The sequence below is a fragment of the Oncorhynchus mykiss genome, chromosome 11 (assembly GCF_013265735.2).
Source record: "Oncorhynchus mykiss isolate Arlee chromosome 11, USDA_OmykA_1.1, whole genome shotgun sequence".
NCBI classification, from domain to species: domain Eukaryota; kingdom Metazoa; phylum Chordata; class Actinopteri; order Salmoniformes; family Salmonidae; genus Oncorhynchus; species Oncorhynchus mykiss.
The window spans coordinates 26,050,718-26,076,453 of record NC_048575.1 but is presented as its reverse complement, the minus strand read 5'-3'; the positions used below and the strand labels follow the sequence as shown (position 1 = coordinate 26,076,453).

Genomic DNA, 25,736 nt, shown 5'->3' with positions numbered 1-25,736 from the left:
CACAGTCAACTTAGTGTATGTAAACTTCTGACCCACTGGAATTGTGATACAGTGAATTATAAATCAAATAATTTGTCTGTAAACAATTGTTGAAAAAATGGCTTGTGTCAAACACAAAGTAGATGTCCTAACCGACTTGCCAAAACTATAGTTTGTTATCAAACATGTATGCTTCACTCCACCAATCAGGCCTTTATGGTAGAGTGGCCAGATGGAAGCCACTCCTCAGTAAAAGGCACATGACAGCCCACATGGAGTGACAAAAGGCACCTAAAGACTCTCATACCATGAGAAACAAGATTCTTTGGTCTGATGAAACCAAGATTAAAACCTTTGGCCTGAAAGCCAAGTCTCACGTCTGGAGGACACCTGGCACCATGGTGGTGGCAGCATGCTGTTGGATGTTTTTCAGCGGCAGAGACTGGGAGACTAGTCAGGATCGAGGGAAAGATGAACGGAGCCAAATACAGAGAGATCCTTGATGAAAACCTGCTCCAGAGCTCTCAAGACCTCAGACTGGGGCAAAGGATCATCTTCCAACAGGACAATGACCCTAAGCACACAGCCAAGACAATACAGGAGTGGCTTCGGGACAAGTCTCTGAATGACCTTGAGTGGCCTAATCAGAGCCCGGACTTGAACCCAATCGAACATCTATGGAAAGATCTGAAAATAACTGTGCAGCGATGCTCCCCATCCATCCTTACGGAGCTTGAGAGGATATGCAGAGAAGAATGGGAGAAACTCCCTAAATACAGGTGTGCCAAGCATGTAGCTTCATAGCCAAGAAGACTCAAGGCTGTAATCGCTGCCAAAGGTGCGTCAACAAAGTACTGGGTAAAGGGTCTGAATACTTTTGTAAATGTTATATCAGTTTTAAAAATGTTATACATTTTCAAAAATGTCTAAAAACCTGGTTTTGCTTTGTCATTATGGGGTGTTGCGAGTAGATTGATGAGAGGGGGAAAAAACTATTTAATCCATTTTAAATTAAGGCTGTAATGTAACAAAATGTAGAAAAAGTCAAGGGGCCTGAATACTTTACGAATGCACTGTTTGTGTGGAAATTAGTTTCGGTACAGGTCAAGTTTAGTTTCAATTTTGAGGCAATTATCAGGGTGATAATCAACTGGGCACAGCACCTTCACTGTCAGGAGAAGGAGCGTAGCAGGCCCTACTGTCGGGAGGAGGCGCAGCGGGGGAGAACTGCTGAAAAAATGACATGCCCTCTTAAAACTAGTTATAACTCCACTTCTGTTTGTGACATTAAGATTCAAAACAACTGCAGTGTGTTATAGTAACTTATTAAGGAAAAGTCAAGGACGGAGGGGGGAATAATTCAAAATGGCGGAGAAATAAAACAATTCAATTCATGAGTAGTCCAAATGAGTGCTTTAGCGGTTCTAGTGATGGAACATCTAATATTCATTCATATGCAGTAACAGACAAATGCCTAGCTGCAAACTTATGTCTCACTCTCTCTCCCCGTCACTCTCTCTTATTTCCATCTCTTTTTGTGGCGGAGGATCATTTAAACACCTCCCACACAGTCCCAGCAGCCAGGCGACTGATGTATTGACAGACAGGCAGACAAGGAAATAGCAGAAGCGGCAGGAAAGTGTGAAAGACAGAGATGGAATAAATACTTTCCCATCGAGCGAGGATCGAGAGCTACTTGGCCCACACCTTCAAGGTCATTTATGAGCTCCACAGAGACTGTCTGCCATTTTATTTAAGTTCCACTTTTTCAAGCGCCCTTTTCCTTTTTCTCTCATCCTTCAGTAGGAAGACCAGTCAGTCAAAACGAGAGACAAAAAAAACAGACATACTGTAAAACAGAAATACTGCAATGTTGGACTCTGAAAGCTCCATTGAAAGCACAATGTCATGTAAACGAACACAGAGGTAAGGGCCAGAGTTGGTTGGCTGACGGAACATCAATAATGTAGATGTTGTTGTAACACTAGGGTTAGGGACAAAGTTGGCTGGATAGTTTTTCATTTCTTTCTGTCTGTCTGTCTGTCTGTCTGTCTGTCTGTCTGTCTGTCTGTCTGTCTGTCTGTCTGTCTGTCTGTCTGTCTGTCTGTCTGTCTGTCTGTCTGTCTGTCTGTCTGTCTGTCTGTCTGTCTGTCTGTCTGTCTGTCTGTCTGTCTGTCTGTCTGTCTGTCTGTCTGTCTGTCTGTCTGTCTGTCTGTCTGTCTGTCTGTCTGTCTGTCTGTCTGTCTGTCTGTCTGTCTGTCTGTCTGTCTGTCTGTCTGTCTGTCTGTCTGTCTGTCTGTCTGTCTGTCTGTCTGTCTGTCTGTCTGTCTGTCTGTCTGTCTGTCTGTCTGTCTGTCTGTCTGTCTGTCTGTCTGTCTGTCTGTCTGTCTGTCTGTCTGTCTGTCTGTCTGTCTGTCTGTCTGTCTGTCTGTCTGTCTGTCTGTCTGTCTGTCTGTCTGTCTGTCTGTCTGTCTGTCTGTCTGTGTCTGTCTGTCTGTCTGTCTGTCTGTCTGTCTGTCTGTCTGTCTGTCTGTCTGTCTGTCTGTGTGTGTGTGTGTGTGTGTGTGTGTGTATGGTCCTACCTGATCCTGTCTGTCCAGCCAGCGGTCCACCATGGGGTGGTTGGCGCTGAGTGAGGAGCGGGCAGTCTCTCTCTGGAACTGGGTGGCCCAAACTGCTGAATCACGTGGGAGACTCCGGTACGCATCTACATCCTTACCATGCACACGGAGGAGAGGCAATGTTTAACACTACATTTTGATGCACAGTACATGCAGTATACCGTAATTAAACAAAAGCATTTGATTGATACACAGTATATGCTGTATACTGTACTACACCAATAGTATTCGATTGATACACAGTACATGCAGTGTACTGTACTACAACAATAGCATTCGATACAAGTCCACACACAAATCCTAATTTTCCCTGCAGACATGGAGAGACAACATTTAACACACAAAGTCACACTATAATAATATGTTAGTATTCACACAAACACACAAGAACATACATTATATTGTACATGTACTACGTCTCCAAAGTATGATGAAGTGCACATCGTCCAGCGCTACTTTGCGCTAGGCAATTCCATGCTGACAAGACAGATGAGATTGTGATGCTGTTAAATAGCTGTAATGTGATTGGCAGGTAGTCTAGCTTATCTTGGCGATGAGCCACACACTGATACAGTTCATTCCTATCCCAGTACACACACACGTGCTCAATTATTGTCACTAATAGCCTGGCCACGTCACCGGGAGCCACTTGGCGCCTTGGACCACATCTTAGCTCTACTATCATATTGAGTGAGCTTCCAAAATGGCACACTATTCCCAACATACTGCACCTACCTTTGACAGGAGCCCTATGGGTAGTGCACTGTTTAGGGAATATGGTGCCCTTGGTACGCAAAGAGAATTAAGAACCTCTCGAAAACATTTCCTGTGAAGGTGAAATCAAACACCCACGGGCTATGCTAATTAGATCTCCATTTGTTTAAGTTTATAGAGCAAACACAGGTAGAGAGAGGGGGGGGGGGGGGGGGGGGGGGGGTCACAGTCCAGACAGACATGTCAGGCCAGTCTCGGCCTAGAAAACCTACAGGCCAAGGCTGCTGTTGGCTTAAGGCAGCACATGTGTTTGTGTGTGGTGCTTGTCCTTGTGTGATACCGCTGGTGGCTATAGACTGTCAGACCAGTCTAGACCAGCGTGGCCGACCCACAGCTGCTCCGTCACTATGTCGGTAGTCACGAGTCATGACGGCAATCAAATTCCACATGACCGTTTAGTCACGGTAAATAGGCTTCTCCAAGCTCTGATGCTGCTGACGGTCATTAGATACCTACCAAACTTGCAACCTCCCTGGTACTCAGCACTCTATTGTCCTTCTAATCACTCTGACATCAATGCAAATGGCAATGTTGCACAACATTTCAATACACTACACAATTACAGTGCCTTCGGAAACTATTCAGACCCCTTGACATTTTGTTACGTTACAGCCTTATTCTAAAGCTGATTAAATAAAAGCAATTTCTCAGCAATCTACACACAATACCCCATAATGACAAAGTGAAAACAGGTTTTTAGACATTTTTGCGAATGTATTAAATATAAAAAACAGATTTACAAAATGATCCATACCCTTTGCTATGAGACTAGAAATTGAGCTCTGGTGCATGCTGTTTCCATTAATCATCCTTGAGATGTTTGTAAAACTTGATAGGAGTCCACCTTTGGTAAATTCAATTGACTGGACATGATTTGAAAAGCCACACCTGTCTTAATAAGGTCTCACAGTTGACAGTGCATGTCAGAGCAAAAACCGAGCCAAGAGGATGAAGGAATTGTCCGTAGAGCTCCGAGACAAGATTGTGAAGATTTTTTGTGTGACTTTTTAAAATCATAGTCATATACCTCATGCAGCCTAGCCCATAGGCCTATATGTTCAGATAATATTTGTATCACAACGAAAGTGGCCAAATAACTTCTTAAAATGAAGCACATTAATCCGCTTTACAATGGATGTACAGCCTGACTGGCATACACACGCAGTGTGTACGTTTCATGTTTGGGGAAGATCATTTTCACATAAAAATGCACCTTAAATAATCGCATTTGCGGTCCCTTTTGAGAATGGTGTTTTCCTGCTAATGGAACATTTGTGCTCATAGCCTACCGCGGTGTGTGGATAGTTGATCAATGTCCTGATCTCTTGTGTCAGGCTCATTGCTTAAAACAGTTTTTTTCATGCTAGTGATTGTATTAATTTGGGATCTATCGCATCCCACAACTGTCCCAGACTATGTTTGGAATACTTATTTCTCGCACAGAATAGGTAAACTTTTGTACTATGGGGGATAGTAAATTGACATAGGCTAGGGCTTTTGCAGTTCGCTAGGCCTATTCATCCTGTTGGCTGACAAAATGTATTAAAAATCAGAACATATAGCCCAACGAGTGTATCACAACTAAAATGACATCACTCTAAATGAAGCATTTAGGAGTATACCTGTTTCTTTGTTCACAGCTCATCACAGAATAGCCACATGGGCTTCAAATCGTTTGGAGAAAATATCCTTGCTATTTTATTCAGCTCTGTTCAATTGTATCCTTCATACTATTAAATAATATAAAATAATACCACAAAATTCTAAGCAAATCTCAAAAAAGAACTAGTGTAACCCACAGCTGAGCTAAATGACTATCGCCCCGTAGCACTCACTCCCGTCATCATGAAGTGCTTTGAGAGATTATTCAAGGACCATATCACTTCCACCCAACCTGACACCCAAGACCCAGTCCAATGTGCTTCCCACCCCAATAGCTCCACAGTAGACGCAATCGCAATCACACTGCACACTGCCCTAACCCATCTGGACAAGAGGAATACCTATGTAAGAATGCTGTTCATTGACTACAGCTCAGCATTTAACACCATAGTACCCTCCAAACAGACCCTGGGTCTCGACCCCGCCCAGTGCAACTGGGTACTGGACTTCCTGACGGGCCGCCCCCAGGTGGTGAGGGTAGGAAACAACATCTCCACCCCGCTGATCCTCAACACTGGGGCCCCACAAGGGTGCGTTCTGAGCCCTCTCCTATACTCCCTGTACTCCCCATGCAAGCCTCTAACTCAATCATCAAGTTTGCAGACTACACTACAGTGGTAGGCTTGATTACCAACAATGACGAGACGGCCTACAGGGAGGAGGTGAGGGCACTCAGAGTGTGGTGTCAGGAAAATAACCTCACACTCAATGTCAACAAAACAAAGGAGATGATCGTGGACTTCAGGAAACAGCAGAGGGAGCACCCCCCCCCCCCCTATCCACATCGACGGGACAGTAGTGGAGAAGGTGGAACGTTTGAAGTTCCTCGGCGTACACATCACGGACATACTGAATTGGTCCACCCACACAGACAGCGTGGTGAAGAAGGCGCAGCAGCACTTCTTCAACCTCAGGAGGCTGAAGAAATTAGGCTTGTCATCAAAAACACTCACAAACTTTTACAGATGCTCAATCGAGAGCCTCCTGTTGGGCTGTATCACCGCCTGGTATGGCAACTGCTCCGTCCACAACCGTAAGGCTCTCCAGAGCATCACCAGGGTCAAACTACCTGCCCTCCAGGACACCTACACCACCCGATGGAACAGGAAGGCCAAAAAGATCACCAAGGACAACAACCACCCGAACCACTGCCTGTTCACCCCGCTATCATCCAGAAGGCGAGGTCAGTGTAGGTGCATCAAAACTGGGACCGAGAGACTGAAAAACAGCTTCTATCTCAAGGCCATCAGACTGTTAAACAGCCATCACTAACATTGAGTGGCGGCTGCCAACATACTGACTCAAATCTCTAGCCACTTTAACAATTCAAAATTGGATGTAATAAATGTCTCACTAGTCACTTTAAACAATGCCACTTTATATAATGTTTACATACCCTACATTACTAATCTGTACTCTATACCATCTACTGCATCTTGCCTATGCCGTTCGGCCATCACTCATCCATATATTTATATGTACATATTCTTATTCATTCCTTTACACTTGTGTGTAAAAGGTATTTGTTGTGAAATTGTTAGATTACTTGTTAGATATTACTGCAGGGTCGGAACAAGAAGCACAAGCATTTCGCAACACTCACATTAACATCTGCTAACCATGTGTATGTGACCAGTAAAATTTGATTTGACTTGAAAGGTCAGCATCAGTGGCTTGTAGGCTATGGGTGGAAATTTGGGGATGCCAAATGTGTTTATGTTAATCAACGGTCAATTACCGTGAGACCGGCAGTTATTTGCTTGACAATCATCGGCTGACAAAATGTCATGACCACCACAGCCCTAGCACTAGATACTCCAGAAAGTTCTCCCACTCCCGAGGGAGATCCTGTATGTCTCCTTGTACGCTAAAACAATCCATGTGGTTTACTCGAGCTGAACGCAGCGTGACCAAGGGCCACGGCTGAGGAAGGACAGGAGGGAGGAGGCCCGGAGAGAGAGGCTGAAGGAAGGGAAGGGGTGCAGACAGGGTCATAAAGATACGGGTCAGAGGCCTATTGAGATGCCCGGTCTCAATGATAACCATCACAGTCACAACACACAAACCGTGCTCCGTTCACACAGCACAACACAGGCAGACGTGAGACAAAGGAGTCCACTCTTGAATTCTTTACGACTTATAAAACGACACAGAAAACACAAACCCAGAGAGGCTGTAAATCGTCGAGCACGTATTTACTGCTGGCTCTGCTAAACCTGTTTAGTGCTCGGTGCTAAGCACAAAGGCTTAGCTAGCTTAGAGGAGAGAGGAATGGAGGGAGCAGAGCTGACAGATGCATTGTAAAGTCATTGAGGAACGTCAAGATTTTACAACGCTAGCTTGATGAATCAAGAGTCCCGTCGGCTATATATCACTATATTGAGATGATGTAGGAAAAATAGACGATTCATCTGTTGGAGTCATAGGAAACAGAGCAAATATAAAGAGTGGAACATGGCGTGCGACGCTCAAATCAAGTAGCTGTAGACAAAGCCAACGGGTCTTTGAAAATACGGTACATTTTCTGTCCATATGTTTTGGTCAGAAATTAGTCGGTAAAATATTAATAGTTTTGATGTTTTGTTAGCGTGTTTCATTTTAGATTCAACTTTCTGCCAAGATGAAATATTCTATAGCCAGAGCGGGCTAAATATACTGTATTTAACATCAAGTCATTAACAGATGAAAATAGACAAGAGGCAAATCTAGCAACAATGCAACTTACTCCATCTGCTTAAGCCTATGATATTAAACCCAAAAGTCTGTATTCTGCCACCAAATGAAAGGTACAATAACAAATGTATTATTTATGTCTCCGTTTTCCCCCCGTAGCCTCTTGGAAGCGACGAGCGGCGTGGCACTAAGATTATGGCGCCGGTGACAACTAAAGTGCTTTTAAATAGGATTATCAGCCAACGCTCTAATCATGTCGAGAGTTGCTGTGTCACATTCTGAGCACTCCATCTTCCCCTTCTTCCCTCCATCTCATTTGGAATATCAGTTGTTTCAAAGCACTAAAGGCTTGTCGGCAGCCATTTTGATCCAGTTAATAGGCCTAGCTGTTCTTTTTTAAGCTTCAGGGAGGATGAACCCTAAAATAATCTTTTCACATTCACTTCTGGTTCACATCCGACGACCCTCAAAAGTAAATTAGAACAAAGAATATATGCTCAAAGCTGTGATCTTCATTCTTTTCAATAAAGAATAGGGGTTTGCTTCCTAAAAGTGGTGGGTAGAGGATTCTCTGACCTGCATCTTTGAAGCTGAATGACATTTCAGGCAGGGTGGTACTACCAGAGTCGTGTTCAGTAGGGCACACCGTACCAAAATGGACAACAAAAACACACACTTTTTATTGGTCCTCATTTAAGTCCTGTAGATCACTTCATTACTCGCTTTTTGTTTATAAAGCTCTACGACAGAAGCTTCCGACCTACCTCACTTCACTGTTAAAATGTAAAATATGACACACCAAATCCATTCACAGGGATGGTTATCGCTTGAGGTTCCACTAGTACGTACCGATCTACGTAAATCCGCCTTCAGTTTGAATGCCCCCCACTTTTGGAATAGCCTACAAAACTCCCTACATCTTGACTATCGGGTGCCTCTAGGACAGTTTAGGACTTTAATGTTGAATGAATTAAATGAGAATTGCAAATGTTTTTGGATTTCATGTAAAATGTGGAGTTTAAAGCTGTCATGTTGATTCTGTAATTTGTAGTTCATTTTATTTGTATTGATCATATAGAATTTGTTGTATTGCTGTCGTCAGGGCACCATTGTAAATGAGTAGTACCTCCCTGTTACAAAACATTTTGTCCCTACTGGAAATGACATGAGGTCATGAGGTTGGGATAGTTCACTGTACTGTACCAGGCTTTTGGTCCCTGTGTTCTGGCTATGGCTGTGTTAGGATAAGTCTAGGTTTTGGGTTACTGTACCTTGCGTTCCAGGCTGTTGGTCCCAGTGTTTTGGCTGTGGCTGTGGCTGTGGTGGTGGTTGTGCTTGCGGAAGCCTGCCGTGGTGGACCATCGTGTGGGGTTCTTACGGGATGGTTCCTCCGGTGCTGTATGTGGGTCACCCAGGGGAAGGCCCGCCAGAGAGGGGTCGCTACTGCGCCGAACATGGAGAGGCATGTCTAGAGAGAGAAGGAAGTGGGAGAGAAAGAAAGAGAGAGAGGGAAGGGAGAGAGAAAGAAAGAAAGAGAGGGAAGGGGGAGAGAAAGAAAGAGAAAGAGGGGAGAGAAAGACAGGGGGAGAGAGACAGAGGGGGAAGAGAGAGACAGAGAGAGAAAGAGGGGAGAGAGACAGAGGGGAGAGAGAGACAGAAAAAGAAGGGGGAGAGAGAGAGAGAGACAGAGGGGAAAGAGAGACAGAGGAGAGAGAGACAGGGGGAGGGAGAGAGAGAGAAAGAGAGAGAGAAAGAGGGGAGAGAGAGAGACAGGGAGAGAGAGAGAGAGAAAGAGAGAAAGAGGGGAGAGAGAGAGAGAAAGAGGGGAGAGAGAGAGAGAGAGAAAGAGGGGAGAGAGAGAGACAGAGAGAGACAGAAAGAGACGGCGGGAGACAATGGGGAAAGAGAGAGAGAGAGAGAGAGAGAGAAAGAGGGGAGAGAGAGAGACACAGAGAAAGGTTAGCATATCACATATTGTACAGTACACCTGAAAAACACATTAGCGCTGTTACTGCTTAATAAATATTGACTTACTCCTTGACTGCAAGTCTCTACACTACAGGGTCTATTTCAAAAAAATGTAACCTTTATTTAACTAGGCAAGTCTGTTAAGAACAATTTTTTTTTTACAATGATGGCCTATGTGCTGACTGTCACTGTATCATTTTCCACCAGAATACCAACCAACAACATCCCACATAGTAACTATCGGGCAGGCTATTGTGTGACTGTAAAACACATGGGAAATAGGTGTGAAGCTGCAGTGCCTGGTCTTCTGAGCCCCAATGAAACATTAGACTGAACTGTGGGCCGTTTAGCTTGGCTGTGGCCCGTGACTACAGATAGTAGAGAGCTATTCCCTGCTTGTCCCTGAACTGTAATGGAATTCAACTACAGGGCATGTACTCTACTGTGTCTGCAAGCCGAGGCCGATCCCAGGGCAGCCAGCCATACACAAGTGTGTGTCGGGCTGTGACAGGAATTGAATAACCACGTGACGTCAAAACCGTTTAAATAGGCATACATCCATTTTAGGATTTTACTTTTATTTTTATTAACTTTATCTAATAGCGTGAGTGTTTACTAACGATTATAAACAATTGTATTGCTAACTTAGTCTGTCTATTAAACATTCTACATCTCCTCCTCTTTCCAGCTGTCGTGTGATGCTGGAGTGGCTATGCAGGGGGATGTAGATTGCTATAGGTTATGACAGTTCAGTAAAACAAATGTTTTGATGTGTGGACTTTCTTTTATACAGTCAATATTGGTTTTCTGTGAGAAAAGGTTGGGATGTGTCTGACCATCATTAATTATTCAAAAGCAGTAGGTTGTTCCCGGCTCGGAGGGATATAACGCACTAATGTTATGTCAAATGGTCAGTGCGCAAATCCTTCCCAACCTGGCATGGTATAATTTGATACGGAATCGTCTCTTAATTTATAGACGAATCAAAGCTGATCAGGCCCAGGCGAGACAAAAAAAAACGGATGCCCTACTATTTCGCGAAGTAGAATAGTAGCATAGGCTACATACACAGTGTTGGCTGATGTACACTTTTATGGAAGCCTATTGTTTGTAAAACAGGCAATTTAGCTTTAATCCCTATCATTTGGTTACATTCATTTATTTTAATGCACGTATTAATTACAGCAATTTACCATTCACATTCTCAGAGTGGAAATGTTGTTTGCAGAGTTCACAACCTTCTACACTTATGAGAAACAAGTTTTGTTTTCTTTCAAACCATTATTTACGTGCTCCATGTGAGCAATGTGTCACGCCCTGACGGTTTGGTCAGGGTGTGATTTGGGTGGGCATTCTATGTCCCTTTTTCTATGATTTGTATTTCTGTGGGTTTGGCTGGGTGTGGTTCTCAATCAGAGGCAGCTGTCTACCGTTGTCTCTGATTGAGAACCATACTTAGGTAGCCTTTTTCCCCACCTGCATTTGTGGGTAGTTGTCTATGTATAGTTGCCTGTGAGCACTAACGTTGGCGTCACGTTTTCGGTTGGATGTTTATTGTTTTGTTGGCGACATCTTATAATAAAGAAGTATGTACGTACACCACGCCGCGCTTTGGTCCGCTGTTTCCACCTTAGACGATCGTGACACAATGAGCATGTGTCTGGTTTCTACAGTTGAAGTCAGAAGTTTACATACACCTTAACCAAATACATTTAAACTCAGTTTTTCACAATTCCTGACATTTAATCCAAGCAAAAATTCCCCGTTTTAGGTTGGTTAGGATCCCCACTTCATTTTAAGAATGTGAAATGTCATAATAGTAGAGATTCTGATTTTATTTATTTCATCACATTCCCAGTGGGTCAGAAGTTACATACACTCAATTAGTATTTGGTAGCATTGCCTTTAAAGTGTCTAACTTGGGTCAAATGTTGCGGTTAGCCTTCCACAAGCTTCCCACAATGAGTTGGGTGAATTTAGGCCCATTCCTCCTGACAGAGCTGGTGTAACTGAGTCAGGTTTGTAGGCCTCCTTGCTCGCACACACTTTCTCAGTTCTGCCCACAGATGTTCTATAGAATTGAGTGCCGACCTTTGTGATGGCCACTTAAATACCTTGACTTTGTTGTCCTTAAGCCATTTTGCCACAACTTTGGAAGTATGCTTGGGGTCATTGTCCATTTGGAAGACCCATTTGTGACCAAGCTTTAACTTAACTGATGTCTTGAGATGTTGCTTTAATATATAGAACAAATTTTCCTTCCTCATGAAGTAATCTATTTGTGAAGTGCACCAGTCCGTCCTGCAGCAAAGCACCCCCACAACATGATGCTGCCACCCCCGTGCTTCACGGTTGGGATGGTGTTCTTCGGCTTGCAAGACTCCCCCTTTTTCCTCCAAACATAACAATGGTCATTATGGCCAAACAGTTCTATTTTTGTTTCATCAGACCAGAGGACATTTCTCCAAAAAGTACAATCTTTGTCCCCATGTGCAGTAGCAAACCGCAGTCTGTTTTTTTTATGGCGGTTTGCTGAGCGGCCTTTCAGGTTACGTCGATATTGTCATGTTCTGACCTTTATTTCCTTTGTTTTGTCTTTATTTAGTATGGTCAGGGCCTGATTTGGGGTGGGCAGTCTATGTTTGTTTTTCTATGTTTGGTTTCTTTTTCGGCCTAGTGTGGTTCAAATCAGAGGCAGGTGTCGTTAGTTGTCTCTGATTGAGAATCATACTTAGGTAGCCTGGGTTTCACTGTTGGTTTGTGAGTGTTTGTTTCCGTGTGAGTGTTTGTCGCCACAGTTTCGGTTGTTGTAGATTTCACGTTATCGTTTATTGTTTTTGTTCGAGTGTTCATTTGTCTGTATTAAAAACATTATGGACACTTACCACGCTGCATCTTGGTCTGATCCTTACTCCTCTTCAGACGAAGAGGAGATCTGTCGTTACAGATATAGGACTCGTTTTACTGTGGATTTAGGTACTTTTGACCTGTTTCCTCCAGCATCCTCACAATGTCCTTTGCTGTTGTTCTGGGATTGATTCACACTTTTTGCACCAAAGTAAGTTTATCTCTAGGACACAGAACACGTTTCCTTCCTGAGCGGTATGACGGCTGCGTGGTCCCATGCTGTTTATACTTGCATACTATTGTTTGTACAGATGAACGTGGTACCTTCAGGCGTTTGGAAATTGCTCCCAAGAATGAACCACACTCGTGGAGGTCTACAATTTTTTTTTTCCTAAGGTCTTGTTTGGCAAAACAATCTTGGTTTCATCAGACCAGAGAATCTTGTTTCTTATGGTCTGAGAGTCTTTAGGTGACTTTTGGCAAGCTCCAAGCCGGCTGTCATGTTCCTTTTACTGAGGAGTGGCTTCCGTCTAGCCACTCAACCATAAATGCCTGATTAGTAGAGTGCTGCAGAGATGGTTGTCCTTCTGGACGGTTCTCCCATCTCCACAGAGGAACTCCGGAGCTCTGTTAGAGTGACCATTGGGTTCTTGGTCACCTCCCTGACCAAAGCCCTTCTTCCCCGATTGCTCAGTTTGGCCGGGCAGCCAGCTCTAGGAAGAGTCTTGGTGGTCAACACAATCCTGTCTCGGAGCGCTAGGGACAATTCCTTCGATCTCTTGGTTTGGTTTTTGCTCTGACATGCACTGTCAACTGTGGAACCTTATATAGACAGGTGTGTGCCTTTACAAATCATGTCCAATCAATTTAATTTACCACAGCTGAATCAAGTTGTAGAAACATGTCAAGGATGATCAATGGAAACAGGATGCACCTGAGCTCACTTTAGAGTGTCATTGCCAAGGGTCTAAACACATATTTAACACAACAACAAAAAATGAAAAATAAAAACTTTGGGGTATTGTGTGTAGATTGATGAGGAAAAATACATGTTGTAAGCTTTAGTTTATAGTGAAGAGAGGAGAGAGAACAGTACTGGGAGGCCTGGTCTTCTCACTGATAATGGCCTGTCTCTCTGTAACCTCTCCTTCATCTTCATCACCATCCTCACATGACACTTCTCACTGATCACAGGACACAAGGACTGAGTACCAAATGGTACAAATACCATATTCCCTATTTAGTGCAATACTTTTGATCAGGGCCCATAGAGCTCTAGTCAAAAGCAGTGAACAATATAGGGATTATGGTGCCATTTGGGATAAAGACATGGAGTGGCCAACGAGCCAGAGTAGCCCTCATACTTTAAAATGGGTGTTGACGTGGGTAGGATATCTTTGCATAAGCTGCGATACCACTCTCTATTGCTCTCCCATGCATGAGAAGGATTCTTGCCAGGTACTGCACACTACACCTGGCATCCCTGGTTTTAAATTGTAAGTAGTTGTGGGGTGAAGTGCTTTGGTCCTCCAAAGGCCATATGGATTTGTTTACGGCTTGATACAGTCCTGCTCGCAACATACATAATTATGCAAATACCAGGGCAACCACCTGTCATCTTTCAACAGATACTCAGACAGCATATGCCCACGTTCTGCCTCCCATCTGATAGCTACACTCTGTGTGTGTGGGAGTGTGTGAAGGTGCATGATTGATTCTGTGTGTGTGTGTGTGTGTGTGTGTGTGTGTCAGGATGACTAGGAGGCATGCAGAGAGAGAAATGGGTCTCAGCTATGTTATTCCTAAATTATGGCCCAAGGAATTCAAAAATGATTTTTAATACACGGTCCTTCCCTGTCAATGGCCAGTTCATGTCTAGTTCAGGGTTCGAATGACGAGCCACCTCGGAGGGATTGTAATTATATAACCCCCCCCCCCCCCCCCTCCCCTCCCCCCACACACACACACACCCATTCCCCCCGTTCCACGTCCGTCCAGGATTATATTAAATGATTATTACCACAAGGCATAGACAAGACTAGAGGAAATAGGGAGGGGGAGAGGAAATGAGAGAGGGAGGGAAGGGGAGAGAGAGGATGATGAGAGAGCGAGAGAGACGATGATGAAATGACATTGGCGTGCATGGACTTGGCCTCAATAAATGATGTTACAAATTGCTGTGGCAAGGACTCATATTAGTGAGCTTTGACATACTGTATATTATACAAGCACATCCATAATAGACCTTTGATGCAGAGAGGGATATTGTTCAACACCCAGACCTAGAAAGCCTTCATCTACATTGTAATGATAATCACAGATGACGGTTAGGGCAGGGCGATGACCTATCAACCTACCCTGAATACTGTATGGCTTTCTTTCTTCTGTTTTTCTTCACTCCTCTCATCCTAGAGTGGGCAAAAAGTGGCTCTGAAATCCATGGGAGAAAGGGATTGGAGATGGGAAATGTTCAAATATTGACCAGATGTGTATGATCACTGTGAATGGGGGGGCGGTGGACACAGAGGGAGAGGCAGACAGACATATCTCCCTCTCTTTATTCCCTTTTAAGCAGCCTCGCATGAACAAATAAGAAATCTAGAGGTATATTACCGGGTTCAACCAGGTAGCTCTGAGCACAAAGGCTGAACAGGCCCTGTTCTTACAGAGCCACTCACTTATTTCATTCCCTCTCCCTTTGATGGCATGTTCACCAAACCCTTCAGAGCATGTCTAAAACCATATGTTCCACGACTGTAACTTGTGGCTTTACTGTGTTTATGTGAAGGTTTTGTCATGGATTCATATCTGAGGCCTCGCCAGGGTACTATTTTGAAGGTCATTTTCATTCCCAACAAAAGGCATTCGCTGCCCACAAGGGGATTTTCTGACTCTTCCTGCAAATGACGACAACATCCGTCTTAATGTCAACTCATCACGGCTTCCAGCTGAACCACTGACTGCGGGTCTGGGGCAGTGTTACATAAGTCATGCCAACCGCTCCTAAACCTCTGACATCACTCCCAGGCAGACAACACAAGCGCTGTGAGGCTTTACAGGTCGTCCCTGAAATGAGATATGATGATTTGAGCTTGTTATGAGAAAGTTAAAGAGACGACATTGATGGCAAACTGATATGAAGACGGTCAGCAATCTCATTGTTTCAGAAACGTTACAATTCTGTCCTCACACACACACACACACACACACACACACACACACACACACACACACACGCACGCACGCACGCACACACACACATATCCATACCAACATACTCTAACGTGGGACCAGTGGAGGATTGTAGGTAATATTGAGTGGGGTGTCCCTGTGTGTTTTTGGAGGGCATTTTATCACAGGTCTCTCCTCTCTCCGGCGCTCTTTACTAATATGATATGACACGTCAAAAAAATCATTTCTGATTGGATTAGTGATGTAGAATAGAAAATGGGATGGTCCCACGTTAAATAACCACGAGGACCACTCAAGACGAACCAGGCATCGATCTCGGATTCACTGGGGTGGTGCACGCACACATGGCCTCTGAGGGCCCCTAACAAGATGAAGGTGTAATCTGGCCCTACAGTGAAGGGATTAGGAGCAGCCTAGGGCAGACAGGACTTTGTAGACCAGCATGCATCACAGAGAGGTCGCTTCTCATGGGGATAACCCCCATCTCTCTCTCTCTCTGTCTCTCTAGAGGTCAGATCTCATGGGGATAACCCTCACATCTCTCTCTCTGTCTCGCTAGAGGTCAAATCTCATGGGGATAACCCTCATCTCTCTGTCTCTCTGTTTCTCTAGAGGTCAGATCTCATGGGGATAACCCTCATCTCTCTCTCTCTCTCTGTTTCTCTAGAGGTCAGATCTCACGGGGATAACCCTCATCTCTCTCTCTGTCTCTCTAGAGGTCAGATCTCATGGGGATAACCCTCATCTCTCTCTCTGTCTCTCTAGAGGTCAGATATCATGGGGATAACCCTCATCTCTCTCTCTCTCTGTTTCTCTAGAGGTCAGATCTCATGGGGATAACCCTCATCTCGCTCTCTCTCTGTTTCTCTAGAGGTCAGATCTCATGGGGATAACCCTCATCTCTCTCTCTCTCTGTTTCTCTAGAGGTCAGATCTCATGGGGATAACCCTCATCTCTCTCTCTCTCTGTTTCTCTAGAGGTCAGATCTCACGGGGATAACCCTCATCTCTCTCTCTGTCTGTAGGAAAACACTAATATTAATATTTACTTGACTATTCCTCTCCATGTAGCTACCAGGGGCAAAAGTGCAATTAAACATAAATAAATTAACTCCTAATGTGCGTACCACAAACAAAGCCTTACACAAATAAAGATTTAGGTTTATCTAGATAGATGTGTCATTTTTTTTTTACTGTCAATTAAATTGCGCAGTTTACACCAAGGTGAGTAAAGGACACCGTCTCCATCCCCTTCCGTCTCTCTAAAAACCTTGCGTTTGCTACCTCTCTCAACCTGCTCTAATAACATAGCATGGCACAATCAACTTTATCTTGCGGAGCCAGAGTTTTAATGTATTACTTGGAAGTTTCCAATCATTTAAATGGCAGGGAGTACAGTGTGTCCTTAGTGTCCTGCCACCGTAGATACCTGCCAGAGTTAGAGTGGCCCTGACTGGCTGCCAATGCAGTGTAATGGAGATAGGTGGGAGCTAATGCATGGGAATACTGATAAGGTTATGAAGAGGACACTGGACAGGGAAGATTGGATGGCTATCAGGCAGGTGAGGAGACATTTTCTTTTGGCTCCTACTAGAACCCCCTCTCTCTCTCCCTCTCTCTCTCTTTTGTTCTCTCTCTCTTTCTTTTCACACTCCCTCTCTCTGTCAGTCTCTCTCTTTCTCTATTTCTCTCTCTCTCTCTCTTCAGATGCTATGCTGTTCATCATTGACTGCGGAATTCTAACGTGACTCAGTGTGACTGAGCATTGTCTTGTGCTTCTCAAAAACCCTTCTGTTTTTGGCAAAGAGAATTGAGAAGTTTGAATTATTCGAAGCAATGAATAAAATATGTCAGACAGACAGCATGCTTATTTAAATACCTCAGTCTCCTAGCCACATAGTCCATATTGATGTCCCTAGTGAGAGGAGAGGGGACCTCTGCCGAATATATCAGTGTGACCTGAATTCACATCTGCCACTGGGGCACAGAGGGGCCACCACAGGGGACTGAGATGGACTTCCAGGCTCAGTCCCAAATGGCACCTTATTCCCTATATAGTACACTGCTTTTTACCAGAGTGTGTGTCTTTCCCTATATAGGGAATAGGGTGCCATTTGGGACGCAGACCTAGAGTAGTGGGAACCAACTCAGGCTAGAGACAGGGAGTGAAGAATGGAGGTTTTAAATAGAACATTCTGGCTCTCATGACCAAGGGCTGCCTAATATTTGGTATCTAATCTGATGTAAAGTCATAAAGACAGATTTTCACAAAATATTGACCATGAATAACCAGCAGCCTTTGACCCTACAGAAAGAGTGGAAGATGAAATGGACAACCACTTAGGAGAGGACAACCACTTTCCCAATGATGTAGAGGCTCTGAAAATACACAAATTGGAAAAGTGTGATTGAGTCAAGATCAGTAAGCTGTAGCACTCAAAATGAATCCCATCCGACAGAGAGAGAGTCTTTACCGTCCTGAAAGAGAAGCAAGCCAAACGATTTACTGAGAGAGAGAACTCTCTCAAGCCCTTGGATGGGTCCGCCAAGCAGACATACACAGATGACCAGACACAACAACAACAAACTAAGGAGCTGTCCTCTCTCCCTCTGATATCTCTGTTGCTGCAGTTGCTCACAGGGAGCTTCCCAGACATTGGAAGAAAACGGTGAGGAGGGAACTTAAATCTACCTTTCCAAATTAAACGTGACTCATCTCGGTCGCCATTTGGAACAAAGGGAGGAAGACCCTGGAGAGACACGTGTGTATGCGACACCCAACAAAAGCAACCCCCAGCCTCTAACCAACCTCCCGACCAGACCAAACTAAGCCGATGTCCTCAGAGTTGCTAATCAACAAAGCAAACAGATCTGCAGGTCTGAAATGCTATTGCTATTGTCATAATGCTATTTTTCCGTTAGTAGTGGTCTTGAGCTACAGGCCTAAGGAAATAGTAGTAATACATCTCAGACAGTGCGCCATGCGATGCAGTGTCATTCAGAAATTCCATTACATCTCTCTAACACAGGAACTACAAGGTCAGGGTTCAGTAATGATACAACACAAAAGAACACGCCCCAGTCCCAATTCTGGCCCCATGTGGGTATTTGGTGGGCAAATCAAATCAAATCAAATTTTATTTGGGCTAGCCCTCAGAACACTCATACCAAGCCCAGCACGGGCTAGCCCACACCAATCCCACATCAGCCCAGCACGGGCTAGCCCACACCAATCCTACATCAGCCCAGCACGGGCTAGCCCACACCAATCCCACATCAGCCCAGCACGGGCTAGCCCACACCAATCCTACATCAGCCCAGCACGGGCTAGCCCACACCAATCCCACATCAGCCCAGCACGGGCTAGCCCACACCAATCCCACGTCAGCCAGCACAGGATAGCCCACACCAATCCCACATCAGCCCAGCACAGGCTAGCCCACACCAATCCCACATCAGTCCAGCACAGGCTAGCCCACGCCAATCCCACATCAGCCAAGCACGGGCTAGCCCACACCAATCCCACATCAGTCCAGCATGGGCTAGCCCACACCAATCCCACATCAGTCCAGCATGGGCTAGCCCACACCAATCCCACATCAGCCCAACGCGGGCTAGCCTACACAATCCAACACAGATTAGCAGGCACTAGCCCAACACGGGTCAGCCCACACCAAGCCTAGCACAGGTCAGCCCACACCAAGCCTAGCACAGGATAGCCCACACCAATTCTAGCACAGGTCAGCCCACACCAAACCCATCTGCTTCACAATGTAGAGTTGGGTGCTCAGAATATCTTGGGGCGTGGTTTGCAAATACCCCAATTTATGTCAAGTTTTTTTTAAACTATACAAAACAACATTCAAACCAATGAGGGTTCAGAACTTTAAGATAATTTACCTCAGAATCGTCTTTCTTCAGATATAATCTTATAGTAGTAGGAATGGACCCTCAAATCACACCAGCACAACCACCTTTTGCTGGCCAGGGGCCTATCAACCCACTGGCCAGGAAAAAGTCCCTTTTGACTCACCGTCAGTTAGCGAGGTCGCACCGTCAGTTAGCGAGGCCGCACCGTCAGTTAGCGAGGCCGCACCGTCAGTTAGCGAGGCCGCACCGTCAGTTAGCGGTGACGCACCGTCAGTTAGCGAGGCCGCACCGTCAGTTAGCGAGGCCAAACCATCAGTTAGCGGTGACGCACTGTCAGTTAGCTGTGACGCACCGTCAGTTAGCGAGGCCGCACCGTCAGTTAGCGGTGACGCACCGTCAGTTAGCGAGGCCGCACCGTCAGTTAGCGGTGACGCACCGTCAGTTAGCGGTGACGCACCGTCAGTTAGCGGTGACGCACCGTCAGTTAGCGGTGACGCACTGTCAGTTAGCGGTGACGCACCGTCAGTTAGCGGTGACGCACCGTCAGTTAGTGGTGACGCACCGTCAGTTAGCGAGGCCCCACCGTCAGTTAGCGGGGCCGCACCGTCAGTTAGCGAGGCCGCACCGTCAGTTAGCGATGACGCACCGTCAGTTAGCGGTGACGCACCGTCAGTTAGCGATGCCGCACCGTCAGTTAGCGAGGCCGCACCGTCAGTTAGCGAGGCCGCACTGTCAGTTAGCGGTGACGCACCGTCAGTTAGCGAGGCCGCACCGTCAGTTAGCGAGGCCGCACCGTCAGTTAGCGATGACGCACCGTCAGTTAGCGGTGACGCACCGTTAGTTAGCGATGCCGCACCGTCAGTTAGCGAGGCCGCACCGTCAGTTAGCGGTGACGCACCGTCAGTTAGCGGTGACGCACCGTCAGTTAGCGAGGCCGCACCGTCAGTTAGCGGTGACGCACCGTCAGTTAGTGAGGCCGCACCGTCAGTTAGCGGTGACGCAACGTCAGTTAGCGGTGACGCACCGTCAGTTAGCGGTGACGCACCGTCAGTTAGCGAGGCCCCGCCGTCAGTTAGCGAGGCCCCACCGTCAGTTAGCGGGGCCGCACCGTCAGTTAGCGAGGCCGCACCGTCAGTTAGCGATGACGCACCGTCAGTTAGCGGTGACGCACCGTTAGTTAGCGATGCCGCACCGTCAGTTAGCGAGGCCGCACCGTCAGTTAGCGGTGACGCACCGTCAGTTAGCGAGGCCGCACCGTCAGTTAGCGGTGACGCACCGTTAGTTAGCGAGGCCGCACCATCAGTTAGCAAGGCCGCACCGGAAGTTAGCGATGCCGCACCGTTAGTTAGTGAGGCCGCACTGTCATCTGACCCCCATTTCATGTATTATATGAAGGGCATGGTGTGTGCTGACCCATGTTGGGTTGGTGTCCGCTAACCTGTGTTGGACTAGACAACTAAATGTCTTGTCTCTCTTGTATTACCATGATGTGTAATGTGTAGCTCTTTAGGTTAACGTTAAGTAATAACTTCAACATTAGAACTGGACTACTACTTGCCGATTTTAAGTTACTTCCTCCTATCACAATTCATAGACCATACTCTTTTGCACCCACGGGACCTGTTAAGTCTAGTCTTGAGGGTTTAAATGTTGCTCTATCCAAATTGAGAATATCATCCTCTAACCATTTGCTGGTAAACAACCTATTGAATTCATCATTTTCTCCTGTATCGATCATACGCCATTATCATAATTCATCCTGTAACCATTGATTAATTGTACTATTTTCATTATTAAACTTCTGTATTTTACCTGTTGTTGTTTCTCTGATACAAAGTTAAATACGTTCATGTGGCATTAGAAGCGCTAAGCTTCTCTGGTAATAATACTGTGTATATCATAGCAACAACTTTGATGTCTTTTTGATGCAATGTAACAGGCCGACAATCCAACAGGCTGGTCTTATTTCAGGTTCAGGCAAAGTGAGGGCTACCTTGGGCCCACCAGCCTTGGGCCCACCAGCCTTGGGGCCAATGTGGACGCGATGAGCAAAGGCGCATCCAGCCCAATTTGAGCAGCCTACATGGGTCCAATGTTTAAGCCCACATTGGGCCCACATGTGGAAATGCTTGCTGGGTTAGCATTAGCACACTCAGTTCAAGTTGACCCATGTGTTAGCAAGTGAGTTAGCAAGACAGGAAAACTATAAGACAGTCATTTCTAAGTACCAATGCAGACACCTTCCAGACCTATTTGTTGTTGCACCAATACTCTGTCTAATATAGCCAGACAGCACACACAAATATCACAGACATTACCAAAAAAGACTTTGCGATATTTATTTTCACACTGAGCTACCGTAACAACTCTGGGGGAAAAAAGCACTGCTTTCCAGAAGGACAACAGAATAGCAAATTCAAAACTAATTTCTCTCTGCTTTGTGACCAACCATATATTTACTGGGAGGGAAAAGAAAATAACCAAAGAAATGTGTTTCCCATTAATCTTGAGCAGATGATAGGGCTCTGTGCCCCAAATGGCACCCTATTCTCTATACTCTATTTAGTGCACTACTTTTGAGCAGGGCCCACAGGGCTCTGGTCAAAAGTAGTGCACTATATATGGAATAGGGGGTTTGTATTGCAAGCCGGTCTTTCCGAGAGGCCTAAGATGATAGGGGGTCTTTTCACTGATGACTAAACTGTCGTTTGAACTGTCTGCTTCACGGCTGATTAAAGCTATCTATATGGAGCCACGTGGACCTCTTCCAACCCAGGATGTGCAAACATGCTAATCTTACAGCTCCTCACACGCACACACACCACACAGGTGAAACAGAGATCAGAGATTGATGGGGAGATTGAAGGATGAAGAGAGCGAAGAGGACAAGAGAGATCATAAAAGCCTTCCCAACAGGTGACAAAGAAAGAGAGAACGAGAGAAAGAGCAGAGAGCCAAAGCCAAGAAACCACTCGGGTCAGCAGCACCATAGGGGATATGCTATGGTTTGAGGAATCTATGTAGGAGAAAATACGTCTTGAATCAAAAGAACCAGATGTTATTATGATCCCTGGAAATTATGTTTTGGATATAGACATCACCTCGATCCGTCACGCCGTGCGATAGAAGAATGCACAAGGTTTTTATTTGACACATCAAGGCTAGGCCTTGACGGGTTTTGTTTCGGTTAAATATTAGATCCTCCTTCCAATGTTGGAGATGTCCCACCTGGATTTGATAGCGTGCATCCGGTACCCAGAGAGGAACATTTGATTTGGGACTATGAGTCATCAACACAAGGCAATGTAGAGATAGTCTGAACTCCTATGGTCATTGTTTATTCAGCACAAACAGATCTAGTAACATGTGATGGCAGAGACTCTGCTGTGAGTCACTGGCTCGTTTGTGTGTTTGTTCTGTTTGGTACTCATTCCCACGGTCCCTCTGCCAAACATTGAGTTTATTAAAGATGGAATCCGTGGGCCACCCGAGTAGTGCAGCAGTCTAAGCCACTGATCAGCGCTAGAAGCGTCACTACAGATCCGGGTTTGATCCTAGGTTGTGTTGCAGACGACCGCGAACGGGAGACCCATGAGGCGGCGCACAAACGGCCCAGCGTCGTCCGGGTTAGGGGAGGGTTTGGCCGCCTGGGATGTCCTTGTCCCATCGCACTCTAGCGACTCCTTGTGGCGGCCGGGCGCATGCAAGCTGGCTCCGGTCGCTAGCTGAACTGTGTCGCTTCCGACACATTGGTGCGGCTGGCTTCCGGGTTAAGCGAGCAGTTGTCAAGACAGCAATGTGGCTTTGTGTGTTCGTTTTTCGGAGGACGCACGGCTCTCGACCTTTGCCTCTCTCGAGTGAAGTTATAGAGGTGGGACAATACTGCAACTACCAATTGGATATCACGAAATTGGAGAGAAAAAGGGGTAAAAAGTACATAAAAAATACATTAAAATACATTTTTCCGCAGTTGATATTGATTTTATTTTGTTAAGGAGTGTCGTGCAACATGGTACAAAAAAAAAAAAGTGTTTGTTGTTTGCAGTAACTTATTGGTTGTAGTAATATTGCAAACGGACATGGCAGTTTCACCATTAAGGATTCCAGCTTTAAAGAACTGACCACAATATGACTCAATTACAACACAACACATACATAATACTTTTTATGAGCTGCATGGGCCTCGATGTTCATTCATTCCACAAATCCCTTCAAAGCCAAATGAGTGACATGTGGTTCCTAAACATTTGGCTAAACTCCTTACACAGGGAACTCTGTTCGTTACAGCCCTGCACATTGTCAAATCAATTAGCCCTTAATGTCCAGATTGGCCGCAGAGCCCATGTGTGGAGGCTTACATATGGGCCTGGACGAGAAACATAACAACACTAACAGATTATATGAAGCTGTTTTCTCAAGATCAAACGCCTGATTCCTGGCCAAAAAAAGCACTGGCATGTTAGTCTAGTTTTCCACACAGCTCTATGGGGCTGACTGTATCTCTGCAGATCTGTCTATAGAGTTGATGATAAGCAGGACTCAGCTCTTCTGCAGAGTGGATGGAGCAGCCAAAAGCATGTAGCTGAGCAGCAGCAGTAAGGCCAAGCCAAAATAACAACTCCTGCTAACTTAGTGAGTACCAAGCCAAGATAACTCTCATTTAAAACTTTCAAGCCACGTAAATCATGCTCAAATGTACTCTCAAATACTGCAGCTTTGTCTCATCTCTCCCAATAGCGTACTGTATGTCTCAATCAACTTATTTATTTATTTCTGTTTACTGTCTTTATTTCCATCTCTCCACTCTGCCTTTTCTCTCTCTACCTCTATCCCTCTTTGAAGCCCCCTGTAAAATAAATATTAAAAAAAACCTTCACAGGTACTTCAATCCCACTGGAACTCAATGAGGGAGGAAGAGGACAAAACCAGGAGGAGGATGAGGGTAAAGAGCGTCATGAGACAAAGAGACAAGAGACACAAATCTGCTGAAGCTGATCCCTCAGGAGAACAGCCGATTGAGAACCACATTGCCCTTGAGCTGGCTGTGACCCTCCCATGCCCCGGATGTAAATAGTGGGGTGCACCTCATTGGGGTGGGGTGCAACTCATTGGGGTTGAGTGCCCCATCACCTGAGCACCTCTCACATCTGACAAATTAGTGCACTTTACTACACCATCGCAGCCTATTCTTCACAGAGAGAGAGAGAGAGAGACAGAGAGAAGTGACAGAAAAGAGAGAGAGAAAAAAAGATCCTCTGTCTAAAGCTGAAGCACACACCACACAACATGCAAATGGAACCCATTTCTATTCATGTCTGAGACAACTTAAAGGCTAATAAGTCATTTTAATGGGGTTTTCAGCCCACTATATTGGCTTAGGATGAGAGGCAAACAAGCAGACGGAGTTATGTGTGTGTGTGTGTTTTGAGAGAGAGAGAGAGAGAGAGAGAGAGAGAGAGAGAGAGAGGAGAGAGAGGAGAGAGAGAGAGGAGAGAGAGAGATGGAGGAGAGAGAGAGAGGAGAGAGAGAGAGAGGAGAGAGAGAGAGAGAAAGAGGAGAGAGAGGAGAGAGAGAGAGAGAGAGAGAGGGAGAGAGAGGAGAGAGAGAGGAGAGAGAGGAGAGAGAGAGATTGAGGAGAGAGAGAGAGAGAGAGAGAGAGAGAGGAGAGAGAGGAGAGAGAGATTGAGAGAGAGAGAGGAGAGAGAGAGAGAGAGAGAGAGAGAGAGAGAGAGAGAGAGCGGAGAGAGAGAGAGGCGAGAGAGAGAGAGAGAGAGGAGAGAGAGAGAGAGAGAGAGAGAGAGAGAGAGAGGAGAGAGAGAGAGAGAGGAGAGAGAGAGAGAGGAGAGAGAGAGAGAGAGGAGAGAGAGAGAGAGAGGAGAGAGAGAGAGAGGAGAGAGAGAGAGAGAGAGGAGAGAGAGAGAGAGGAGAGAGAGAGAGGAGAGAGAGAGAGAGAGAGAGAGAGAGAGAGAGAGAGAGAGAGAGAGAGAGAGAGAGAGAGAGAGAGAGAGAGAGAGAGAGAGAGAGAGAGAGAGAGAGAGAGAGGAGAGAGAGAGAGCGGAGAGAGAGAGAGAGAGAGAGAGAGAGGCCAGTTGTCAGCAGGAGGCTGATTTCCTACAGGGCCGATTAGAACACATCCAGATGGGAAATAAGA

General features: G+C 45.6%; 1 protein-coding gene across 4 annotated transcripts in view; it reads right to left on the bottom strand.

Annotated features, from left to right (window-relative positions):
* Positions 1-25,736, bottom strand: part of LOC110535542 (partitioning defective 3 homolog) — a 542,091-nt gene that overhangs the window by 324,482 nt on the left and 191,873 nt on the right. For all 4 annotated transcript variants that reach the window (XM_036935238.1, XM_036935240.1, XM_036935237.1 and 1 more), the window contains exons 4-5: positions 8,981-9,177; positions 2,562-2,693 (exon numbers count right to left, since the gene is read on the bottom strand). In XM_036935238.1, the coding sequence (XP_036791133.1) occupies positions 2,562-2,693; positions 8,981-9,177 (329 nt within the window). The remainder of the gene's footprint in view (positions 1-2,561; positions 2,694-8,980; positions 9,178-25,736) is intronic.